General features: G+C 42.3%; 1 protein-coding gene across 2 annotated transcripts in view; it reads right to left on the bottom strand.

Annotated features, from left to right (window-relative positions):
* The window catches only part of sema3e (sema domain, immunoglobulin domain (Ig), short basic domain, secreted, (semaphorin) 3E), a 23352-nt gene extending 4073 nt beyond the window's left edge, over positions 1-19279 (bottom strand). The window contains exons 1-15 of one of the 2 annotated variants that reach the window (XM_010782339.1): positions 18191-19279; positions 11913-12073; positions 11592-11651; positions 11091-11210; positions 8382-8475; positions 8113-8229; positions 7690-7832; positions 7481-7595; positions 6834-6903; positions 6607-6751; positions 6075-6297; positions 5713-5804; positions 5260-5301; positions 4863-5029; positions 4464-4534 (exon numbers count right to left, since the gene is read on the bottom strand). In XM_010782339.1, the coding sequence (XP_010780641.1) occupies positions 4464-4534; positions 4863-5029; positions 5260-5301; positions 5713-5804; positions 6075-6297; positions 6607-6751; positions 6834-6903; positions 7481-7595; positions 7690-7832; positions 8113-8229; positions 8382-8475; positions 11091-11210; positions 11592-11651; positions 11913-12073; positions 18191-18305 (1735 nt within the window). In that variant the 5' untranslated portion in view covers positions 18306-19279. The remainder of the gene's footprint in view (positions 1-4463; positions 4535-4862; positions 5030-5259; positions 5302-5712; positions 5805-6074; positions 6298-6606; positions 6752-6833; positions 6904-7480; positions 7596-7689; positions 7833-8112; positions 8230-8381; positions 8476-11090; positions 11211-11591; positions 11652-11912; positions 12074-18190) is intronic. The other variant, XM_010782340.1, reaches the window with a different exon arrangement.
* Between the last annotated feature and the right edge of the window lie 5302 nt (positions 19280-24581).

Below are 24581 nucleotides of genomic sequence, written 5' to 3'. Positions count from 1 at the left end.
TCCTGCTTCAGGGGTTGCCTCCCTCCCTCCTCCTCCCTTTCCTCCCTCCCTCTGCAGTTTGTGCTATTCTTACGTAATTGAGTGGTTGGATGGACAAGTGTCAGAAAGAATCACGTTTTTGCTTTTTGTTGCAAGGGACCGCGTACCTTCTTTCAGTAGCTGGCTCAAGTCTCCTAAGGTTCTCATTTGGGAGTTGAGTTTTGTTGTGGCACCGTTTTCTTCAAATTTTCCCTTTTCGCTGGCTTTTTGTCGGCGGCAAAGTTGTGTGGGACTGAAGAGAGACAGAGGGTAAGTGAAGTCCGGAGGCGTCAGAGCATTCCTATATGAGCCCTTAGTGCTGTGTGTGTGTGTGTGTGTGTGGGTGTGTTGTGTGTGTGTGTTGTGCTGTGTTGTGTGTGTGTGCTGTGTGTGTGTGTGTGCTGTGTGTGTGTGTGTGTGCTGTGTTGGGTGGTGTGTGTGTGTGTGTGTGTGTAGTGTGTGTGGTTGTGTGTGTGTGCTGGTGTGGTGTTGTGTGTGTGTGGTGTGTGAGAGAGGAGAGAACACATTTGACAGTGTCCTTGTCCACTGCAGAAGGGTTGACACCAGCAAGGGGAATACCAGCACCGCCCCTACCTTTTCTGTGGGCTCTGGACTGGCTGTCAATCAGACCTGCGGGACAAGAGCCCTCTTTAATTCCCTTCCTTCAGGCTGTTCACCCTGCTTGACAGCTTTTGGAGGAAGGGGTGCTGCCACAGTTTAAACAGAGATCTGTCCTTCCTTTGCATGCCTCAGATTATTACACCAGGGGGTGACGTTCTGCAGACTCTGTTTTTGACCTTTCTTTTTCAGGCAGAAAACGAAAGCGCACCCAAGGGAGTACTGTAGGTGGTGAAAAGAAGGGAAGAAGTGAAATGACATGAAAGGAGATAATATCATAAACTAGCTTGTCTATTAGCTGCTTGCAGCTGTTGGAGCCTTCTTTTGCCGCATGCAGAAACATAGCGACTCTTCTTCATGTGCCTGACATCCTCTTGTTAGGGGGGGCCCATCACGTCACCAGTAATTCAGAGAAGTGCTATCAGAGGGAGATGAATTAATAGACAACAAAGGGAAATACCTTGTCTGATACGATCTCTGCATCTTCTTTATGCCAGGTGGATCTAGTCTTCTTTGTTCAAGGACAAACACTTTGCGCAAGAGTTATGAATAGATCATTTTGCGAGTGCTCCAAGTCATTTCTGAAGTTCTAAGGGGAAAATCTGGGTATTTCAAAACGTGTACACGCCCCCTCCCAAGTTCAGTAGGAGGGGTTTGAAACTTGCATTTGAGAACCAACAGATAAGAGTAATGACCTCAGAAGTGGGGAGTGCTACAGATTCTGCACATTTAAATTGTACTGTGACCAGTACACAAATATTCGCGTACTCTACTGTGCTTTAAGTTACTTTAGCGTTTTGAAAAATATTGAGGATTTATGAGGATTTACTTCAAAGAGTTGGATTTTCTCTCTGCAGGATGGGAGCGAGCGAAAAATGTGTTTCTCAGTCTTATATAAGTGTAACCAGACTGAAAGAAGTTATTCCTGCAAACAAGTGACTCAGTAGGGTGCAAGATTGCACAGGCAGACATAAGGGAAGCCCAATCGAAGCCCAACATGTACCTGATGTTAAGCTGATGTCCTGAACACTAAAAGTGATTAGTGGAGAAAGCCCAACAGGATAAAAAAATGCAATCGGTTGCAAGTGAAAGTCATGATGCCAGGACAGGATCTGTGTGCCAATGGAAACTCGATAACGAGACTTAATGTGCATGCCTTAGGAACAACAGAGGTTTTGGACGTTCCAAGGTCCAGTGCCTGATGTCAGTTTCTGGCATATGTTTTCTTCGTCCCCGTGCCTTCTCCTTCGCAGCAGTTAACAAACTGGCTCGCTGGAGCTTGGCTAACGTTGCTAGGCCTGTGCCGTGATTTATATTAAAGAGTTGATTAATTTTGGGGAGATCGGGCACATCCCCATACACACATGTTGCCTTGCAGATCCCGCTGGCTCTTTACCGCTCGAGCTCTGAATCGCCATTAGGTTTGAAGAATGGCTTTGTGTAAAGTGGTGGGGAGTGGAGGTCTAAGAAGAGAGAGATCGGCCTATGTCTATCAGAGGCACACGATGAGCAGCTTGTGCATCACATTGTGTCGGTTTGGGCCTTTCCTGCTTTTATGAAGTGTGTGTGTGTGTGTGTGTGTGTGTGTGTGTGTTGTGTGTGTGTGCTGTGTGTGTGTGTGTGTGTGGTGTGTGTGTGTGGTGGTGTGTGTGTGCTGTGTGTGTGTGTGTGTGTGTGTGTTGTGTGTGTGTGTGTGTGTGTGTGTGTGTGTGTGTGCTGTGTGTGTGTGTGTCGTCAGCCGTCTGTGCCCTACACTTGTGTGATTCAGCAGTGGTTCCAGCTTGCCTGAATGGCTGGCCCCTGTCTGCTGCCTCGCTTTCTGGACGCCAACAGCCGCTCCACCCTTTGCCCTCTGAGCAAGTGGTTGCGCCCTATGCTGCTACAATCGGGTGCCTTCTACACAATGACTGAATTCAATTTTCCTCACCTTCCCCCGCTGCCCTGCCAGGGGTTGCGTCAACCTGTGGCTGGGCGGCAGCTCTCAGCCATAGAATAAAAATGAGGTATATACAGTCGGCCAATCGTTGTTTTCCCATTTGTGTTCGGAGCATATATGGCCGTCAAATTGTGCGCTTTCTTCGTCGCTGTCACAGAATCTGGCTTGCCAGAACATTTCTGGAAGCTGGATTCAACATAAGGCTAACTGAAGTGGAGTGAGGAGTGGGAATTGCTTCTCGAACTATTCTTTGATTTAACTTGTTCTGGCCGCTACCCTGTAACCACATTAAAATGGGCACCCCACTGTTTTTGCACATTAGTCATCTTTTATTCATCGATGCGAGAGTATTACTCATCCTTGTAAAAGCATTGTATTACATGTATTTTGGTTAGTCTGCAGGGAGCCAGTTTCAAAAATGGTTAAGAACCAACCCTGATGATGCTCCTCTGGGTTATGTTCTGGTAACTGAAAGCCGTTCATTACAAAATTGAAGGTATGAGCTTAAATGAGTGGCGCATTTATTGAAGGCAAGGGGTGTCAATGGAAAGGACAAAAGTGGGTTGCTTATGCGGAAATGGCACAGATTTAGTGCATTTTGATGGAATCTATCCAGACTAGGTATTGAAAGTCTGGATATCATGGCCTCTGGCCCCCTGCCTTTGAATTTTAATCATCAAAATCAGCTAATCTGCCATTTCCCATAATGCCACCCACTTTTGTCTTTTCATTAGGGCACCCTTCCTTCATAAATGGGCCCACGTTCATTCTTAACTCCAGTACCTTCTTTTGTAATGAAGGCTTTCAGTTACCAGAAATAACCCAGAGGACATCATCAGGGTTGTTTTTACACATTTTGAAACTGCTCCCTGCAGACTAACAAAATACATTATACAATGCTTTTCACAGGATGAGTAATACTCTCCATGATGAATAAAATGACTATGTGCAAAAACAGTGGGGTGCCCATTTAAGTGTAGGTACAGGGTAGCGGGCCAGAAGTTAAATCATAAGATAGTTAGAGAAGCATTCCCACTCTCACCCACTTCAGTTTAGCTTTAATGTTGAATCCAGCTTTCTAGAAATGTTCTGGCAACAGATTCTGTGAACGTAGAAGAAAAGCACAATTTGACGGGGCATATGTGCTCCGAACACAAATGGGAAAACAAGATTGGCCGTACTTATATACTCATTTTTTATTTCTATGCTAGAGCTGCCCCCAGGCCCACAGGTGACGCAACCCCTGGCAGGGTGCAGCGGGGGAGGTGGGAAAATTAGATTCAGTCATTGTGTAGAAGCACCTGTTATTTGAGCACATAGGGCGCAACACTTGCTCAGAGGCAAAGGGTGCAGAGCGGCTGTTGGCGTCAGAAACGAGGCACAGACAGGGCAGCCATTCAGCCCAGGCTGGACACTGCTGAATCACACAAGTGTAGGGCACAGACGGGCTGACACACACACACACACACACACACACACACACACACACACACACACACACACACACACACACACACACACACACACACACACACACACACACACACACACACACACACACACACACACACACACACACACACACCATAAAAGATGGTGAAAAACAAGAGATTGGAATGAACTCACTTGACCTTTCATTAGCTGACACAAATAGAGTGTTTGGTTCTTTCCCAATCTATCGCCTCAGCAGAAGCACACTAACCTCTCACATCCAACAGCAATCACATGAAGAGTTCATATTTTTTCATAGTCAGGCAAGTGCTTCTGAAGAACTGCATCATTCCCTTGCTTACAAACAGTAATTGTCTGACATTTATTCTGATAACAATCAAATACACACAAGCATGCATTGCTCATGCACACACACATCACACAGTCATTTTATACTAACCATCCATTTGCAGCCCATTGCACAGCTGAACGGCGTTGCCATGGCGAATATCCTGCCGCCTGAATCGTCTGCTGGGATGGGAGTGAGGGAAGTACAAAGAGAGAGTCATTTTGAACATGTGGTGGAAGTGTGAGAGATGGGTGGAGAAAGAAAAAAGAAATCAAAGAGACAGAAAAAGATAGAAAGAGGGAGGCGTGATCGAGTGAATACTGATTGGCATTACACAACACCTGGCTGTCATGTCTCTTACAGACTGTGATAATGACTTAGCAAACTTCAGAGCGTTGTGACATTCAGAGCAAGATGCTGTGATGAAACAGAAAAGCTGGTAAAGGTGTTAACAGCTGTTATCACACATCCGCACAGAAAAGATGAGTATCTGTGTGTGTGTGCTGTTACCTTTTAGGGTAGACTCCAGCAGGGTAATATCTGGAGCAGGTTAGACCATCCCATGCACAGTAGGGGTCTCTGGCCAGACAACAGTCAGCACATTCTGAGCCGTAGAGGTCACACTGATGCAGTCTGACCTGGGCCACACCCACCTCCGACCCCACATACAGCTGTTGCTGTGGAACCAAAAGCATAGAAGATTCATATAAAGGCAGTTGAATTGGGTAGGCCTATGTTTATATATTTCAGCTGTTTTTACCTCATTTTAATTATATGGCCACAAGGAAACAACATTACATGTAAATGATGTCAATACAAAGTAATAAAACGTGTTACAATGTTAACATCTTGTGGTTAAACAACAGAATTGCATGAACAACAGTATACATTCAAATGGTCATCTTACCCTTTTAGGTGATATTATGATTTCCCTTATTGGGGCTGGCACCTGCAAACAGAAAAATATGTAGCTGTTGATGTTGAGAATTATTCTTCGAAAGCTAAAAGTGAAAAGTAACAAGTGCTGACTCTAAGTTATTTATCACTGAAGGCCCCCCGTCATGCTTCTGTTCATTTAAAAATATTTAATTAAAATTGCAGCAGCAACTGCTTGCAGTCTGGTTTTCAAATGTATCCGATATTAATAGAATGTATGTATTCAAATCATTCTAAAGATCTCTCACAGCAGGCCTAATACCCAATCATTCTTGTTTCCCTCTGATGATGGAAAAAAAAGGAAATCTGCTTAATATGTAACTGCAGCAATAATGGAAGGTTATTTTCTTGGCAGTACAATTCAGAATTTGCTTTGTTACAAAGTCAACTTAGCTTTCACATTTATTAGCTAGAAATAGAGTACCTTGAATACTTGCAGCTCTTCCAGCAACACCTCCTCCATAGAGTCTGTGTCTTTGTTGTAAATGGTGATAACTTTCAACACCACTGAGTCGTCTAACAAAAGAGGACATTTTTCTTATGAAAAAAAAGTTTTAAAAGGCAATGAAGTAAAACATTTCCTTCAAAATCCCAGATTGAAAACTCTCTCAGTGTATGGAAAACTGTTGTTTTTAACTTATATATTTTTTTAATGACTTTATGCTAACAGAAAGACAATTTCAATGGCAAGAAGGGTGTTTGTGCACCCAAATGTTGAAAGTACCTCCTGTAAATCTGTTATTTTGCCAATAGCATAATTTCAAGCAGTTTTTAGTGACTTTGTACCGGTTCCGATGTAGAGAACATGGTAGTGTCCGTCCTGGGCTTGGACTCTGTCCACAGCGATCTGGGTCAGCTTCCTCCTGCCCTCTGTCTGCAGCAGGACAGGTCTCTGATGCTGGGGAAGGACTGGACGATACATCACAGGATGCGAACGCACAAACCGCAAAACCTCATCAGGAAACTCCTTAGAGCTGGAGAAGCCACCACCGTTCACTTTACTGGCACACTGTTAACGAGATAATGTGACAGAAAGTAAGGACAGAGACAGAGGGGGGCAATTAATTACATTGGCCTTTTATGCAGCATAGAGAAAATCTGACATGCTTTAGTCTGGCTCAGACTGTCCCTGTATGACCTGCTGAGGTGGCTACAACAGTGCTGACATTTACCCGAGATGTCCTACATGCTTTCATCGCTTACCCTCACAAAGGACCTCTGTCATGGACACAGAGTATTGGGGAGTGCTGTGAATACATGATTGGTGCTTACGAAACAATATATGCTTTAACAATACTTTATTAAGACTTATACTCACAGATCCAGGTCGAGGGTAGGGGACTCTACCCTCATAAGGTGTCCAGTGATGCTCAGGCCTCTCTCGGTAAGCAAATGGACCGTTAAAGGCTGCTCTTATATCATCCATGTGATAGACACACACTGCAAAACCTTTAAACACCGCACTGTAAAAGAAGGTTTGATACGTTATTTGAGGGATAGTACAAATTGGACTGTGGTTAAATGCAGACCTCACACTTCATGTACCTTGTTGTGCTAAATAGGCCAAAGATTTCTGGGTTTTTGCCATCCTTGTTCTTGAGCACAAACACATCCTCTGAAACACAAAATTTAGAAATTAGCTTTTTTTTGTTAGCAACACTAGTTTGACATTTGAGTTTTTCAGGTAAATGTTAAGGAAAATTCGACACGGTCAACATGGTGAACATTAAATGTGCTGATCATGAGCATTTTAGCACTGTCATTGTAGGCATGTTAGCATTCTGACATTAGCATTTAGCCCGAAGGCACTGCAGTGCTAATGTTACAGCTTCACACAGCTGCTAACATGGTTAAGGCAGTTTATTAAGGGACAGGCAGACCATTAACAAGTTTTTAATTTCAAGGTTTTAGGATTATTCAACAGATTTAGAAAGATGTTTTTATCCTGCAGTACACAGACAGATAGCCTTTGTTTAAAATAGAGGGGCTTTAGCTCTACTACACCATCTGGCTGTAGCTACATCTTAAGGAGACAATCAGGAGTGTGTTTTGCGTTGATACTACAAATTGGTAGTATTACTGATGCAGGTCGAGCTCACAATGCAACAGGTACATTACTGTCAAGAAAAGAACCCTCAACGTTTAACATGAAATTATTAAGAAAACATGCTTAGAGTTTCATGTAGCCCCACCAAGTTCATCAAAGTGTGTATCAATGCCATTTGGTCCAGCCACAGAGCAGATAAGACGAGTTTTCAGGAAGGAGCTCCATCTATTCACCAGCATTCTCTGTCCTCCTTGGTCATTCTGACAGATGAAGGCAGATATAGAATGTGAGTGCAATTCTTGGGCTTTAGCTGGATAACGGCCAGAAATCTTTTTACAGCATTGGCATTCTCACCGCACAGATTCGCCCAACACGAGTATACACAGCCTTGTTCACTCCTTCAGCATTCATCTCTCGCTCAGTGAAGAAGAAGTAAACTTTATCATCATCCCTGTCATCGTTGTCTGGAATAACTGCCGACCCCACAAATTTAGGTTCTGAAGGGAAAATCATTTGCCAGAAAATGTACAAATAATTCAAACAATTTGATAAGCTTATAATTTCAATTCACACTCATTTAAGGGTTATAAGATAGGCATTTCTTAAAACAATTGAATATGTATGCAAATGTTATCGCAATTTCCCAGTACTGATTTTTGGAATATGTTTTGAAATATTATTGATTTATACATTTTTGAAAACGTACTTTTTACCTAAAAAAAAGTATATTGGCACTCCATTGTATTTAAATTAAGATCCTTATTTTGGTAAACCAACCATTGAGTTGCTGTCTGTCGTCTCTTTCAGTGCGCGTGTAGGTCTGGTTGTTCAGTCGGCAGAAAGCACCATCATTCTCCCAGTAGTCAGTGTAAAGACCAATATACAGCTCTCCTCCTAATAAGTGAAAATCCATATGTTATCAACTGTGATTGAAATACATGCATTACATATAGGACCACAAGATGGCAGTATTGACTGGTTAAAGGTAAACACTTTTTGCTCAACTGATGTTGAGTAGGTGAGTGACAGAGTGAGCAGTGTCTTACTGGAGAGTGTAGACGTAGAGGGACTGTTAGGATCGTATGGACAGCGTCCTCTGCCACTCATGATGCTGTCTTCTTCAAGAGAAAACAGCTTATCCTGAGAACAAAACACATATATTCATATACAGGAATATGATGCAAATATGCTGGAATATGAATTCAGCCAGAAAAGACATTTAGCTGTTTCCTTGCAATTTCTTAAACACCAGGAGGTTTTGTGTGATAAAGAGATAAAGCTGAACTAGAGAGAGGAGGGATCAGGAAGTGATTGATGAGGAAGAGGAAGAAAGATTGATGAGACAAGAAGTGATGGATGACCAGACAAAGGAGTTTTGTCTGGAAGTGTATAACCCACTATGGCCTGCTCTTATATCATATTGAATTCACTACTCCTACTCTTCTGAACCTAATGCCCTGCACACCAGGTGGCGATTACACACATAGAGCTGAACTCTCTTTAGAATCAAAGCTCATATATTTTGAGCCACCAGAGTGTTTATGACTGTCACTGGCAGATCAGAGGAAATGTCATGTATTGATTTATGAGTAACCGTGGCACCCTACTGCGCTGTGACCACCGCCCGATCTACGACTGTAACAGAAGTTCAGTCTTGAATTAAACCCATCCATCATATAATCACAAAACCAGAAGAAAAATAGTTAAAAAAGGCTCACGTAATAGATTTGTTAAATGTCTAGGGCAGTGGCACAACAACTCTCAATTTGTTTCTCTGGGATTGGCAAATATGACAATAGCATTTGTTATCATATTTTATCATTATGGAAATATTATTCTGCTCAAACTTTATGGTAACCCTAGACTAGATGTAATCTCATACACCAAGTATTATAATTTGTCTGACCTTTATGCAACCTTGGAGAGAGATTAAGTGGCTTATACGGTCCCAGTTTTGCTCTCTCTAAGGGCATTCCAATGATATGAGTGATGAATGGTTCCTCTTTGAATGGCGTGAGTGGCCTTGCCGACCTACTGGACTAGTGTTGGAATGCAGGGCGGAAACCTTCTCCGATCTTTACACTCTAAATACACCCTAGAAACACACACACACACACACGCACGCACGCACGCACGCACGCACGCACGCACGCACGCACGCACGCACACACACACACACACACACACACACACACTGAGGACTGTTCCATGTTCGGCGTATGTGATAAATGTGTCATACTAGAGACAAACATGCTATCACAGATGGATACAAGCTATTTTGCATGGACACCAGTGCGCAGGCAAAACACTCCTGTGCAACAGACACACAGAAAAACACATATTTGAATTGACCCCTGAGTGTGTCTAAGTCTAAACAAACCTCTTGGAGCATGCTTCAACAGAAAGCAGCACCTGGCCTATTATCCCTGTTTAGCTGGACAGTAGATGCGTGAAATTGTTTCAAAATGAATGAGAACCTTGTGCAAAAACATTCTCTCTTTCTCTAAGAAAACCAAAACTCCACCCTCTCTTACTCACTGTCTTTTCCATATCCACCCTTCACATCACTCCTTGTTGCTAGGAGGATAAACTCAAGTAGTCAGCTTGGACTCCAAGCTGTACTAACAGTTTAAAGAGCTCCTGGCTAAAACATAGAAACTGTGTGAAAAAGGTTTTGGCTACTCCAACAAAACACTAAAGTGTCGAGGAGAATTACACAATGTAAAATAAATATGCAACAATTCCATTGGAAAACATCGTTTTTTCCACCAGTTCTTTGCAGTGAAAATCTGGAGCTCACAAAAGTGAACCACTGATGGGGCGAAGCCTTCGAGCTAGTACAGGCAGTCAACTCGAGCACTTATGCTGCATTCATACATAACGCCCCTTGCCTCTCTACAACCAACCAAACAGAGTCTCCTTAATATGCCGCTCTATTTAACCTTCCAGATATCTCTCTATGCATTGCATGCCGTGCAGCTACTTCCACGTCGCTGCTGCTTGCCTGCCCCAGCACAACCCCAGGCTTCACCCCAGCTTCCACCTGTAGGTTCGGGGGATTAGTTACTTAATCATCACTCATCGTGCTATGTATATCTGTGGAGTGATGAGGCCCGAGTCTAGATGCCAAACTCAACTATATGCTGCTTCTAATAATGGTAAAGAAACACGTGAGTTGTCTGACTGAATTACAGTTCTTAAAGCAGGAAAAGAAAGAAACACCAAAAGAAATGTCCAGCGTGGATCAAGTAATTTCTGGAGAAATATTTTCCAAGGCCCATAACTTTGACCCAGTTTATCAGTTTATACTGACCTGAGCACAGGCACCTGGAGCCTTGGCTGCTGTGCTCTCAGTGTTTTGTCTCCCTGTTCCTGTCTGTTGGCGTCAGCTGATAGAGGTGTTATGATTCTATCTTGTTATGCACAATGTTGATTATTCTCTCAGAACTAGCTAAATACATGGGTCTGGGGTAGAGACCTTGAGAATTGATTTGGCATCTCAACCTGTGTCAACTCGTGGCTTATGACATGTCTTGTGAATTCTCCGGCCGAAGCTCCAAATAAACCGTCAGTGTTTGCCATCAAAGTTCCAGCTCTCCTCGTGTCTCTCTGAGTCCTGTTTCCAATTGCTTCAGAAGTTTTCCTCACAATATCAAAGTGTGGTTTGACTTTGAAAATATCTCTAGATGGGGGAAATCTTTCGGTACTATTTGAATGTTTGGTTGTGAAACTCTAACGCTGTGTTAGGGACTCACCTGCCGTGTGTGTCCCACTCTGACCAGGACACAAACTGGGTTAAAAGCTCCCGTTCCACAGACCAGCAGATGGGTCTGGTTGTACTGTTGCAGGACCTTGATGTAGTTAGCACACTCCGACTGTTGGAAGGGATACAGGCAGCAGTGGGTGGGACGGAGGGTGGTTGGGTTAGGGGTCATGAAGACAGATTGAGGACAAGCGGAGAAAATATTTTAGCGGAAAAATGCCAGGCTTTTAACTGCCTCATCAATACATCAATACTTCAGGTTAAACAGAGGTTAATGAGCACAGTAAGATATGTAATTGAATCCACTCATGTTGGCAGTGTCTATCTATATAATTGACCTATCTTTCTAGAAGAATTGTATTAAACTGTATTATATAAATGTAATTTTTAGCTGAGAATTTGAGCTTTTCCCTTGATAATCAATGTAAGCCACACTACCCAATGCGCAGTTGAGAACATATTGATATACAGTCATGAACTGGGTGTCCCTTACCTTTTCCCTCCCTTTCATCAAACACTCCTCAATCTGAGATTCTGTACTGGCCCACTGGATCTGTGAAAAAAAAGTCGAAGTCAAAATGACCTATTGTAAAAGATGGCATTGATGTATAGTTAAACATGTAACCATGCAGTCACTATCCACTACTGCATAATTATCTCTCAAGGGTATCTTGCCATCTTTTTAGTTTCTAATTAAAACATATCACAGACATATGAAGAGGCAAACGTGCATCCATGTTTGGCTAACCTATTGCCCTACTGGTGTGTGAGTTCAAAATGTCTAATTTCCTGGGAGGGATGAAAACAGGCCCACCTCTCTGTGGTGTGTGTTAACCTGGTCCAGGCTAAGGGAGAACAGAGCATTCTTGGCCCCGACATAAATCCTGTCGTGGCTCTCATCCAGCAGCATGGTCTGGGGCTGAAGAGACGCTCCATGTGCCTGGAACACCCAGGTCCTGTTCAGCTGCCAAAGCTCTGCAGGCAACAACACAAACACAAAGAATTAACACAAAAGTATAGCAGCGCAGTAGAAACCGGCAATTTTACAATTTAAGGATTTACAGAGTTTTCAATTCAAACTGAAATCCTCATTTTCTTCTGTATAACCAGCAAGATCACGTTTGACCAAATCCCAATCCTCAAGGGATTCTTACTTCTCCAGTAACATGTGCCCCAACTTCTCCCATGGCCAAGGTCACATTACCACATGTGTTTCTGATTCACTGCTTCCCCAAGGGAACGGCAAAGAGCAACAGCATTGCTATCTTCCCATCTCATCCCTCCCTCTCATGTGGCACCTATGCCTCCTTTCATTACATTTAGATGCGCTTTATGTGTCATTCACTAAAAAAACGTCTTATTTTTATATTCATTAAAGGTTTATAAGGCATAAAAGAGTGTCATAATGCATAAAAGAACATGGGTAACCGACATTTCAGGTATTAGTACCTACCAATAAATTGCCTTAAAGACTCCTGAAAGGAGAACGGACGTAATGACAATTTGAAAAGCAGGGTTGAACAAAGGGGGATATGGGTCTTGGGAAAGATGTTGTCATGATTTGGAGGGACATTTGATGTGCAAAGCATGGTCTATGATCGTCTCTTAAACCGAGAGGAAACAGTTTTATCTCACAGGAAACGGAACAAGTCTTTTTATCAGCAGTTATTTTGATATAAGCCTCCACTCCCTGTCAGTCTTGCTTAAGGTAATTTAAATCGACATATCTGTCAAGATCCATTGCTTCCTTTTTAATACAAACAGACACTGATCTGAATGATCCCAGACCAATAGATAGTCTGAATGCACATGTATGAAACACCCAGTTGAGTGTACCTGATTGAACCTGACAGGCTACTCCTTTATACCTGCTCTCTGAATGCTTCTGGTGAGGTTGAGGGTGAAGGATTTTAAATAAAAAGCCTTAGAGTAATGCACTTCCTCTGGATTTTAATGGCCTTAAAAACCTTTCATTAACACATGACCGCGTTGGACCGGGTGTCCTTGTCAAAAAAATTAAAAGTAGGGATCTGGTCTGTGTTAGCAACGCTTTTCCAACCTCAGACAGATTCAAATAGACAAGCCTGAGTTTTTGGATCGTATTCATAGCACCAGCATTGCACAGGCTGTATTCTCTCAATTTGTTATTTTCATGCCTACATTACAGTTTTTCTCGATTGCTAACACACTAAAATTATACATAAAGGACAATTATTTTTAACTGACACTCAAAGAGCAAAACATCGGCTCAAATCTCCAAAACTCTAAACACGTTTTCAGCTTTTCACACAATTTGCAAATCAACATGGCACTTTTTGCAAACCACTGCACCCGTTTCTCCACGTAAGACACAGGAAGTCACGTGTTAGCTGGTTTAAAACACTGATATTCAAAATGCCTCACACATGGACCAATGATCAAGAAACACGTTCCACCTGACCAAACACCTGATAGCATCAGGATGTTAGCACTATAAAAAGACCACAGGTGAGTACTTTCTTACAGCAACAATGGAAGCCAACATGGAAGCTAGAGCAAGAGGAAGAGGAAGAGCTGGGCTGAGAGTGAGAGGAGGAAGAATGAGAGGTAGAGGTACAGCTGGAGGGAGAGGACGTGGACAAAGAAGAATATACTCTCTAATTACAGTAAATGAAATGTTATCAACCATGGTTTGGCGATGAGAGGGTTCAGCCTAAGCTAAGGCGATTTACTGTTGCCTCTGTAATCCGGACACTTAGACTTGAAAACAGGTTAGTTACCAGTTTTTAGCTCTGCATAATTCATGATATATCAGTGCTTATATCTGTTGTGTGAAACTTATTTACTTCATTACTGTAATTGAATTGTTGGCATGTTGCATACTATAACTGTACAACAATCCTGCACAATTTACTGTGGTAAACTTACTTTTATGCAACACAGACACTGATCAACCACTATATCTTTGTTGTTTATCTGAAGGACTGAGAAAAAAAGAGGTGCAGGTGGAAGGTTAAGGATTTCCAATTAAGCACAGGAAGCAGCAGTTACAAACTGGGTTTTGGCAAAATGCCATCACACTGCATTACTGTATTTCTGTATACTCAAGCAATCTTTCTCTGCAGAAACCTCTATGTACAGAGCATAGCCCATAACAGATGAAAGTGCTTTAGATAATGCTCAGCAGTTGGTTTGTCAAACAATCTAGTAGTATGTATGAAGTGTGTTATATTTGGTGCAAAAGTTTGCATATTTGGTAAGTGTTTATGTAGTTTTGAGTGCAGATCTTCATTTAGCAGGAGAAATTAGGTGTTTTGCACTTTGGCTGTGTGGTTTTGTGAATTGTGTTTAGTGTTCAGAGAAACTGAGCAATTAAAAAAGAAATGTGTGTTAGCAATTGAAAAAAACTGTAAGATGTCCACATTTTACTCTTAAGAAAACTCCCTTTAAATGAAGAGAGGTGAAAAAAAGAGACCCCTGCATGATTGTAATACTATGTCAACCTTACAATACCTCAAATAACACTGAGATGTCTCTACATACTAGGGTAGCAGGGGGCAATTGTATGATTTGTTTTCCTAGCATCTGTATATTTTGAGGGATACTTGATCTCCAAGAAAGAAGTAGAGAGTGTTTATCCTATTTGTGCAGATTAGTCATAGAAACAGCCTACACTCGTAGAAGTTGTGTTTGTTTAACATAGGATTAAGTATCCACAGAGGATTGGTCGACTTGTATATTTTGTTGGCTATTAGGATTCCTATGTTGGAGACAAGCCACTGTTTGTTTGAGTAGCATTAGATCTCGGCGGTTAGGTGGCAGAAACTGAGGGGATGTGGCGGTGGTGTTCTGCCAGCGTTCAGACATGCTTCCTGTAATTATCTAATCCACACACACACACTTAGAGATCTTTCTCTCTGTCTCTCTCTCTCCCCCCCCACACACACACACACACACACACACACACACACACACACACACACACACACACACACACACACACACACACACACACACACACACACACACACACACCAACTGTACATAGATGTATGAGTAAATCCAGCTGTTAAGTGCTTTAACCAACTTTTGTTTACATTTACTTTGAGGTAAATGTTGAGTTGAAATGTGGAAAGCACATGTGCTTATTTATATAAGAGAACATATACAGTATGAGTTTAACCCTGTCTAAACAGCTGAACTTCACCTGATAACTTGATACACTTTCACAGACCTGCTGAATATTTGTATGTTTACTATATCATTACTTTTACTTCATTATTTTGACTTTTAAATAAATACATATTTGGCAGGCATGCTAAAGGGATAACTGCTAATTTGCTAACTTATTTTCATGAAATGTTAACGGTGTTTACCAAAGATGCTCTCTTTTACTAAACTCAAATGAAAAGAGAGGCGAGCTTGACAAACGTGTTGTGCTGCAAACAGCTGCAAGAGCACACAGACTCTCCAACACAAGTCAAAATGTAACTTAATATCCAACATATCCAAATTTGCCGAGGTAAGGATGTTTTAGAAGTGCATTCGATCTGATTAGCTCGTCATCATTACAAAACTGCTGTATAACAAACTCCACGGCTAAAGCTTGGCGTAATGTCAGTGCTGGAGAGGCAGCAAAATAAGTCTAGCCTGGCCACCTACCTGCAGCCTGTCGGCACTTTGACACATGCTAGCTGTGCAACAGCTTCATTAGCAGCAGAATTGATGGTCATCCTAAAATAAGAGCTCATTTCACTCCACAGGACTCGATATTTGAAGCTGTTGCCAAGAGCGTGATGATGCTGATCTAAATCTCATGGATTTGTGTCCAAAACCCCCAAAAATAGTACAAAACAAGCTTTCTGTTCCATAGAGCATGTCTCCCTGTAGGGCATTTCTACATATAATAACACAGGATTTAGGCAGTTTGGTTGGCCAAAAGTCCAAGAAATTGCTTGTGTTTAAGGACTTTGAAAGCTGCGTAGTAAAGGTTTAGGTTTAATGATCCCTAAAGACAGCTGTGAGCCAGTCGTTGTAACTCAATACTCTGTGTGATTTAGGTAACAACCTTTTGGAGCCGGAGTTAATTGGGGAAGTAAGCAAACTAAAGGATGGCTGGGATGAAAGTGAATTTAATGCATTTGGAAAATATCCATTGGTCCAGAAGTCTAGACAAGACGATGGTGAATAGATGAAAGAGAGAGTAAATAATAATTCCACACCATGTGTGAGGTGTGGCTAACATCAAAGCATGCTAAGATTCATGGCGGATGGTGGTAAGGTCATCCTTGAACTATGATAATGTGCCCAAAGGAATTAATTCCCAGAAGATAGGAGAAAGTCGATCTGATGTTTTATTGAGTTCTATTGATCCGACATTGATATCTGCCTATATGTGAACAGGAGCAGTTTGAAGACTCCCATATTATTCACTTTCATTTCACATTATTCTAGTTTTTCCACCCTCTTTTGAGACCAGATGTTGTGGTTATATTTTCTTAGTCCTTAGGGTGAACAGTTTAAACCACATCCGCTCCATATCCCTGAACTAAATCCAAGTCATTGACGTGTGTGGTATTCACACTATTCTGCTTGTGCATGTGTGCATGTGTCTGTCTGTGTGTGTATGAGTTTGTGTGAACTTAAGGGTGTGTGCACAAATCACTGGCAGAGCACATGAGGCATATATAAGGCTTAGATGTTTTTCATTCCATAATGATAGGATCCCACTGCAGCCGTCTCATGGCGCTGTCAGCCTCTGTGCTAGCCAGAACGTGTATCAGCACGGAGAGTTGGAGAGAGAGAAAGGTGGATGCCAATCACTGTAGCGGCTTTCCCCTCAGGCGGTTAATGAAATTGTGATATTCCTCCAGCACCTTAGTCACGATCTTACCTAGTATTGATGTGGCATTGATGACATAGCACATCTGCGCTGATCTGCTCACTTTTGATGATATGTGAGGATCATTACCGTGAGTCTTTCCTTTAAATTCATTACCTTTCTACTTTAACTAATATTACTTCTCACTCTGAGAAGTGTGTTTTTATTGTTATTAGTTATTGTATGACATTTGCAGACATTTGAGAAAAAAGGCATACATTACTTATCACAATACTTAAAACCCCCCCTTACAGATGTGTGTGATGGACCAGACTTTTCAACTCTCATAACGGACTCACAGCTCTGTATTTATGTATGATTTATTGACCATCTAAATTCCACACCTATACTCAACCGTGACTAACAGGCTTATGGGGAATCATCACCTTCTGTTGCTGTAGAGATCAGAGAAACTGTGAGAAAAAACGAATGTTTACTCAGGAGTCTTTATCTACTAAGATAAAACCCCCATTATTGTCCCAGAGATACACAGCAATCTGTCGGCATACCAATGCATGCACATCCATATATCACATACTCCGCATGCACGTAAACATGCAAACACGTTTCCCTTTTCTCTCTGTCAGACCAGCCTCATCCATTCCCCAACCAAAAAAACCCCACCTCCATCTCCCTGCCACTATTGCATGAGAAAGCCACATTATGGATTCTCAGCCCGCATGGCAGAGGAATCAAAATAAACTACAGGGAGGCTCCTCCGTCATTAACAGTGTTAACTCTACACCAACTTCTCAAAGTCAGAGCAGATGTGAGATCAAACGCTGCATGGTGACCTATTATTTGGTCCTTTAACAATAATACTCGCTGAGAATTCATTATATGTAAATGATAAACTGTGGGCTGTTTAACTCACTCCAGCTGACAATACTCTGTATTCTTTTTACACCACATTTTCCGTGTTTGTGCATTTTTGGTTGTATTATTATTTAAAATAAATGTCTCATTAGTATATGAACATGTGCTACTAACTAGGCTTCCATTAAATATGCTAAACATTGAGAGTAGAATGTACAAAATGCTGTTCAGTTAAACCTGCACTGAAGGCACAGACAGGGAATGATAATTTTGTTCAGAGCTGCATCGACTCTCCCTGACAGTTTATCACACTATGCTGCATCTCCAAAATACTGTCTTCTGGAGATTTGGGCAAACATAGCAATTGTGTGCCAAAGTCAATACAAGTAACACACATTAGGTAGAGTATTTCTTACCGTTGTGGGAAAGCCGTATTCTTGGGTAGATGCTTTGGGCAGTGTGAGCCTTGCCCAGCAGAACAAGATACAGCAGCATCATTGTGAGATACACAGTCCTTATGCACTCTGCCATCCTCTTTAATACACACACTCCACGTTTGTCTACACAGGTATCCTGCAAGTCCAATAAACACGGACAGTAAAGTCCATGAAAAGAAAAGAAGTCTTCACTGCAAGTTCCTGCAAACAGGTGTTATTAGCAGAAAGCAATCCAACAAAAGTCTACTTGGAGGTAACACTCCATTATCTGAAGATCACCACAGTGTGGATCAACTAGATATATCTCTGCAGCTTCTACACAGTCTCTGCTTTCCCCTATAGCAGTGTGATGAGAGCTGCATCCACCCACTACCTCTGTGGACAGGATAGTGCTCGGGTTGTTATCCTTCTTTTAGTCTTAGTAACGACAGCGAAGAGAAGTCCAGTTGCTACATTCACGCCGCAGTGCTCACTGCTCTCTGTCCATATGTCAGTCCGTCTGTTTGTTTGTCTGTCTTTATGCCCAGTTTAAATCCAGTCTTCCTTATCTGTTGATAGAAAAAAGAAAAAATCAAGTCTGTGAATCCCACAGAGGTGTGTGAGCTGATTTGTAAAAACTCAATGCATTTGTGTGTCCTAGCAGGCAGGCAGGCAGGCAGGCAGGCAGGCAGGGCTGGAGCTGCTTTACTGTATCCTCAGGCTGCGTTCCTCCTTGTGGGTCCACTAGAGCCAGTCATGCTTTGGACGCTAGCCCATGAAAAGGCAGAGTGGGAGAGGGGAGGAGTAGCGGAGCCTCGTGCCTGGCTTGCAGTCCCTCTGCACTGGGGAGGAAAGTGAAGCTCTCCTAACTCTGCTCACACTCCCACGGTCAGGGAGGATCCAAACCTCAGTGAGTCCGTTAAGATGGTTTCTACCACAGCTACTGATCTGAGCTGAGGCCACCTGCCCAGTGTGGTGTGCCTGAGGAAAAGCCTGTGTGTGAGTGTGTGGTTGGTAATGAGGGGAGTGCGTATCAGCTGCAAATTGCCTGCTCCTTCTCTCTAGATTGTCTTGAGATCTCGCTCTCCCTCCCAGGCAGCTGGATTAAGTGTGCTGTGTCTCCCAGGCAGGCTCAGTTAGACTCTCCACAGCTCTCCTCTGAGAGAAGTACTGCCTCTCATGTCACTCTACAGACCACCCCTTGCTTCTCCACTCCTCTTTCCCTCCTCCTTCAGCACTTTCTTTTTGCTCCTGCCTCCACTGCATTAACGTAGACCTGAGCCAAGGTTTTCAGCCTCTTTATTCTGGCTCTTCTTTCATTTTCAATTATTGCTGTCTTTGTGTTTGTTTCCATGTGAATAGTCATTATCACTGTTACCATGGATTTTCAGTACACGGTTTCTTTCATGCCCTGCTCATTTAATCTCTGCTTCTGTTTATCTACCAACCTCCCACAATCTTTACTTCTGTGAAACCTAGTAATTAAATTGTAATGTATCATTTCATGCTGGGATTTTTTACACTTTTGCCTGTGTGTTTCTGCTACTGTATTTTGTTACTGATTGTGTGGTTCTGTGTGAGTACAGGTATTCAGTTATCATATATATACTGTGTATAAATGTTGAACTCATTGGTATGCAGTCTGCTGTTGTGTCCGTGTAGTCTTTTGTTTTGTCTCACGGTCCACAGCTTTCTGAATATGATTAGCAACCACACACTCAAAAAGAAAGAAATAGACAAGATGTGACTGGAGTCATTATTTAATTTTGCACATATCCCACAGGAAAATCCCACAGGCGTCCAGTTACTTGAGTAGAGCGCTTTCTCTCTTTAAAGCCCTCTGTAATACATCTGTTTCTCCCTGTCTTTGTCTCTTTCGGATTGGCTTTGTGGTGACACCGACGTTAAGTCATGCTGATCCCTAACATAGAAACATTCCATCAGTCTGAAAAAGATACATTTCCTTTCTCAAATATGTGTCTGATTTAATTTGTGCTAAAAGTGTTTCTTATTTTGCAAGACAAGAATTTAACAAGAACACTTCCCGGTGGTAATCCTCACTCATAATTTAAATCCACATTGATTTACGGCAAATGTAAAAATGCACCAAAACCAAAGCTTCATGCAGCATTATGTATTTATTTCTGAAAAAATAGAATGAAAAGGGGGAGGGAGATGTAGGCACTGTGTGAATGTGAGTGTGAATATATACCCATCAAAAAATTGCCTGCCTTTGAATTAAGCCACACACAGTAATGCCAAGTTGGAAATGACTCCATTAGGCTGTAGCAGCTGCACCCTCACTCCCTTGCACCACCCTGAGATCTGATGACTTCAACTCCCACGTTGCACCTGTTCCCCGCCATAACAGAAGGACTTTGTGTTTGAGAAGGTCTCGTAACATACACTATTTCTGTTATTCCTTCGCCTGGTGCAATTATAGACTCTCATCTGTTGTTGAGGGTGAGACAACTGTTCAACGTCAGCTTCAGATGGAGCTGACACTATCTGACTGACTGTGACACACAATTTCATCAGCTCAAACCTAATAGCATATTTGAGCCTTGCATCCTGTTGAAAGGTGCGCCACAAGATGTTCATATCCGATCTCTTAAGCCCTTGCCTCAGATTGATAGCCATTTAAGGAGGCTAATGCACATCCTCCAGTTGGCACAGCTTCCACTGACTCACATTGGCCCCACAGTGACTGAATGGGTCTCTCCTTCCTTCACCCAGTCTAATAGCAGTAATCAGTCAGAAATCTGCCTCAGACCAGAAATATCAACAGCTCAGTCCCCACCTCCCGAATCAGTTCAAACCATCCCTCTGTCCCCGCTGCCCTCCCCTTTACTTGATTTGTGTTAAACTTTCTGCCCCTTGATGTTTCCATTAGTATGATTCTGACAGTGCTAGCAGCTTGTACCAAAAGCCTTGCTATGCAGCACTCCTACACAGCAGCCACACACCTACTTTCTTTCCACCTCCATTGAAATTCTGTCCCCTCGTGCGTCCCTGGGATTCCAACAATACCTAGAATTTTTATTCAGCATGTACTGCACTGCGGATTTATTTGCTCTGCACTACCTGAGGTCTGTGAACTCTGTCAACTTATTAAGTTGCAACTTCAAGGTCACAGAATCTAACCTGCACCCTGTCACATCACTAAATGCAATTTTCCTTTTGCTGCTGTTTTAGAAAGCCGGTGTATGAGAAAATACTTTTTGATTGAGTGCTGATGTCTGGTGTTTGTTTGAATAGGCCATGTCCAAACGTCTGGCGGCTCCCCTTTCATGCTCTCTGAACACAGAAAATATTTTCATTCATGTTAATGCTGTGTCAATATCCGCCCCTGTTCAACAGAAGCCCCCCTCACCTCCTGTTTTGACCCGTAGAGACAGACACTCCTCCTGCCCTCCACCCTCCTAACATACACAGTGCTTATGGCAATGCAAGTGTTTAACGCTGCAGAGTTACAGTGTAAGAGAGCAAGAAAAAAAGGGAAATAAAGACATCAAAAGCAAGATAGACTCAAGTGGGTGAGGGTTAGTATGTGAGTATGTGGAGATGCATTTATGCATGAAACTGTTTTTATGTTAGTGAGTGTCTGCCACTGATCACCTGCTGAGCTCCCCTCTGCTAAAGGGAGGTTACGTCCCTGGTCTCCCACGGCAACAGAAGCAGCAGTCTGAGGATCGTGTGTTTCAGAGCCACTAGATACTCAGACCGTTTACACAGGTGGCTATCATATGGCCAGGGAAGTTTGTCCCCACGGCACATACTGACCACAGAGACATCAGTCAGAATTCTAAAGCGGATCTTGTTTCCTTGCCATACATCAGCCAGCACAATATTTGATATCACTTGACTGTCTACGCCAATGTTTATCGTGTTTGTGTGGTTTGTAAATTCTGTATTCTAGAGAGCTCATGTTGCATTGTGTGTGATACCATGCAGCGAGAGGGACTCACTGTAAGCCACAAACGAACAAATTAAGTGTGGGGCGCCTCCATTGAGAGGCCAGGTGTGTTATGTTTGGCTTAGCTGTGTCAGCTGAGTGCGAACATTGAGTATAAAACCCACCGTGCACACCTTCATGCATATGAAATCATACGTGTGACCACTTTTAACGTATGTTAAAGAGAAGTAGAAAGAGGTCTGTATTTATTCTGTTACACTCCATTATTTCCCCACATCTCCCCCACTGAGTGCCGCTAACCCACAGGTAAGGCCCTAGGTAGTTGCCCATTTTGCATGAGTGTCCATGGCAACAAAATGTGGTAAATACATTTTCTCTTCCAAATATAATACTAGAAAGCTCAATGTATCATCCAAGCTCAGGTGGTCACTAAACCCCTATCAAAGACGCTATAAGGCCAGCATTTGGTTTTCTTCGCTTCCAGCTCTTAGGGCATATATCTTAGGCAGTAATGGGAAACACAGCCCAGGCCAGTGTTATGCAGTCACAGATGGTGAAGAGGAGGAATGGGTAACGCCTCTGGAGTGATATGTGGAATTGACCATCTGGTCTCATGTGTATTCGCATCCATCATCATGGTAACCTTCACAGAATCTACAGGTGTTTGCTCTTTCAGGTGAATGTTGTCATGTTTTTGTTCATGAGCAAGGGATGAAAAGCTCATGTACATGTGGAAGTACCCATTTATATGTGTGTACATTGTTGTTCGTAATGCATAGTGACCTAAGTGTGTTTAGTTTTAAGGTTGAAAACCCAGTCTTGAAAATCCATCTTGATACTCTAGTTTTTGTGCTGTTAGCAGTCAAATTAAATATAAGTATAATAATAATGGTGGGTGAAAAGAATAGACTAAACATCTGCCTCAACATGTACTTATGCCAATTGTTTCTAGCTGACTGGTTTGGGATGTATTCCCACAGAGAAATGACTGACACATTTAATTTAAGACAAGGGTACAGATGTGTGGAAAACAGCAGAGTTTGGATCACTATTGGGAAAAAACAGAGTTGTACATTGCATCAATTCAGACAACATTTGAGAAAACCTCTCTGGCAGTACAACTTTGCTTTGTGTGTCTGCGGGATGTCATGTTATACCTTGCCCTTCGGTGTGTATGAGTGCACAACTCTTAGGTGTGTTGGATGCCATTCATGTGTTTATCCGTACCTCTCAATGTTTATGAAATATGAATAGCGACACGTAAATTGAATCAGAGCGCTCCCACCCTGCTCCAGGGCAGGACCACCGTGTGCTGCTGCAACAAGGGGAATATTGTGGCCCTTCGTCCCTGCCTCCATTTTCGGACAATCTGCTTTGAAGTGGCTCAGAAGCAGTATGGTTTCCTCCAAATCCCGTGTGGATTGATTGTCTGTGACCAATTAAGGCCAGCTCCTTTCTAAACCCTAACATGAATTGCTCAACCAATCTGACAAATAAACATTCAGCCATATAAAAAAACATCCCCTGTTTGATGTATGACATAAATTGCAAACAAAATTAGTTTAATTGAGGTCAAATGCTTGCAAAAGTACTTGCAGTATCCAGATCCATGAATTAAGAGTGTGAGTCATACTTTGGGAGTATCTGTTAGTTGGTATGGCTCTCTGAGTAAATTATGGGCTAGTGTGTTGTTTCCTGCATTTCTTCCTCCAACAAATGCCAGACACGCTTCACATCAACACCTTGTCCTTTTCTGAACTCAGACCTTATTATCCAGAGGACAGAGTGAGACAGCCTTTCGATACTAACTATGTTTCAATGTTGCATCCACTGCTTACACACTGACATGCAGTATGTGTTTGTCATTGTCAAACACGGGTAAGAATGTGAGTGGGAAGATGAGAATTGTGCGGAAGGTATCAGGAGCTAATGTTTGTTACAGATGTGCGGTTCATTCTGGCAGAACTATCAGCTAACCTTATAACCTACACTATATCACGCTGACTGCTTTAAATGGCACTATCAGTGACCTGTGTCACAATCTCCTGTTAATCCATCTGCAGATGTCACTTAGTTTACATTTCTTCTCAACTCTGATTAATAACCTTTGGCAATCATTTAGATCACCATGAGACATATTCCAGAGAAACACACGCCTGCTGATATACTGTATGTTCAGACATGTTAATGCACACATGTACACACAAGAATGTGGTGGGCAGTACTTTAACCTCGAAAAATGTAGACTTTTTAGTTTTTCCACAGCTGGTAGCTCTTAAATTAATAGTTTTCATATTTGTACATACATTTATATAAATATATATATATATATATATATACACTAAGTGTAAGAAAGACACATTGTGGTTTTACAGGTAGTTATATGGTTCCTGTTTCAAGTTTTTGATAGTCATTTAATTATATTTCTTCCACTTCACGATTTTCTTCCCTCCAACTAAAACATCAACTAAAGTT

Source organism: Notothenia coriiceps, unplaced genomic scaffold (assembly GCF_000735185.1).
Source record: "Notothenia coriiceps isolate Sejong01 unplaced genomic scaffold, NC01 NC01_scaffold00024637, whole genome shotgun sequence".
Taxonomy (NCBI): domain Eukaryota; kingdom Metazoa; phylum Chordata; class Actinopteri; order Perciformes; family Nototheniidae; genus Notothenia; species Notothenia coriiceps.
Note: the sequence above shows the minus strand (reverse complement) of the source record. Positions and strands in the feature narration are given on the sequence as shown.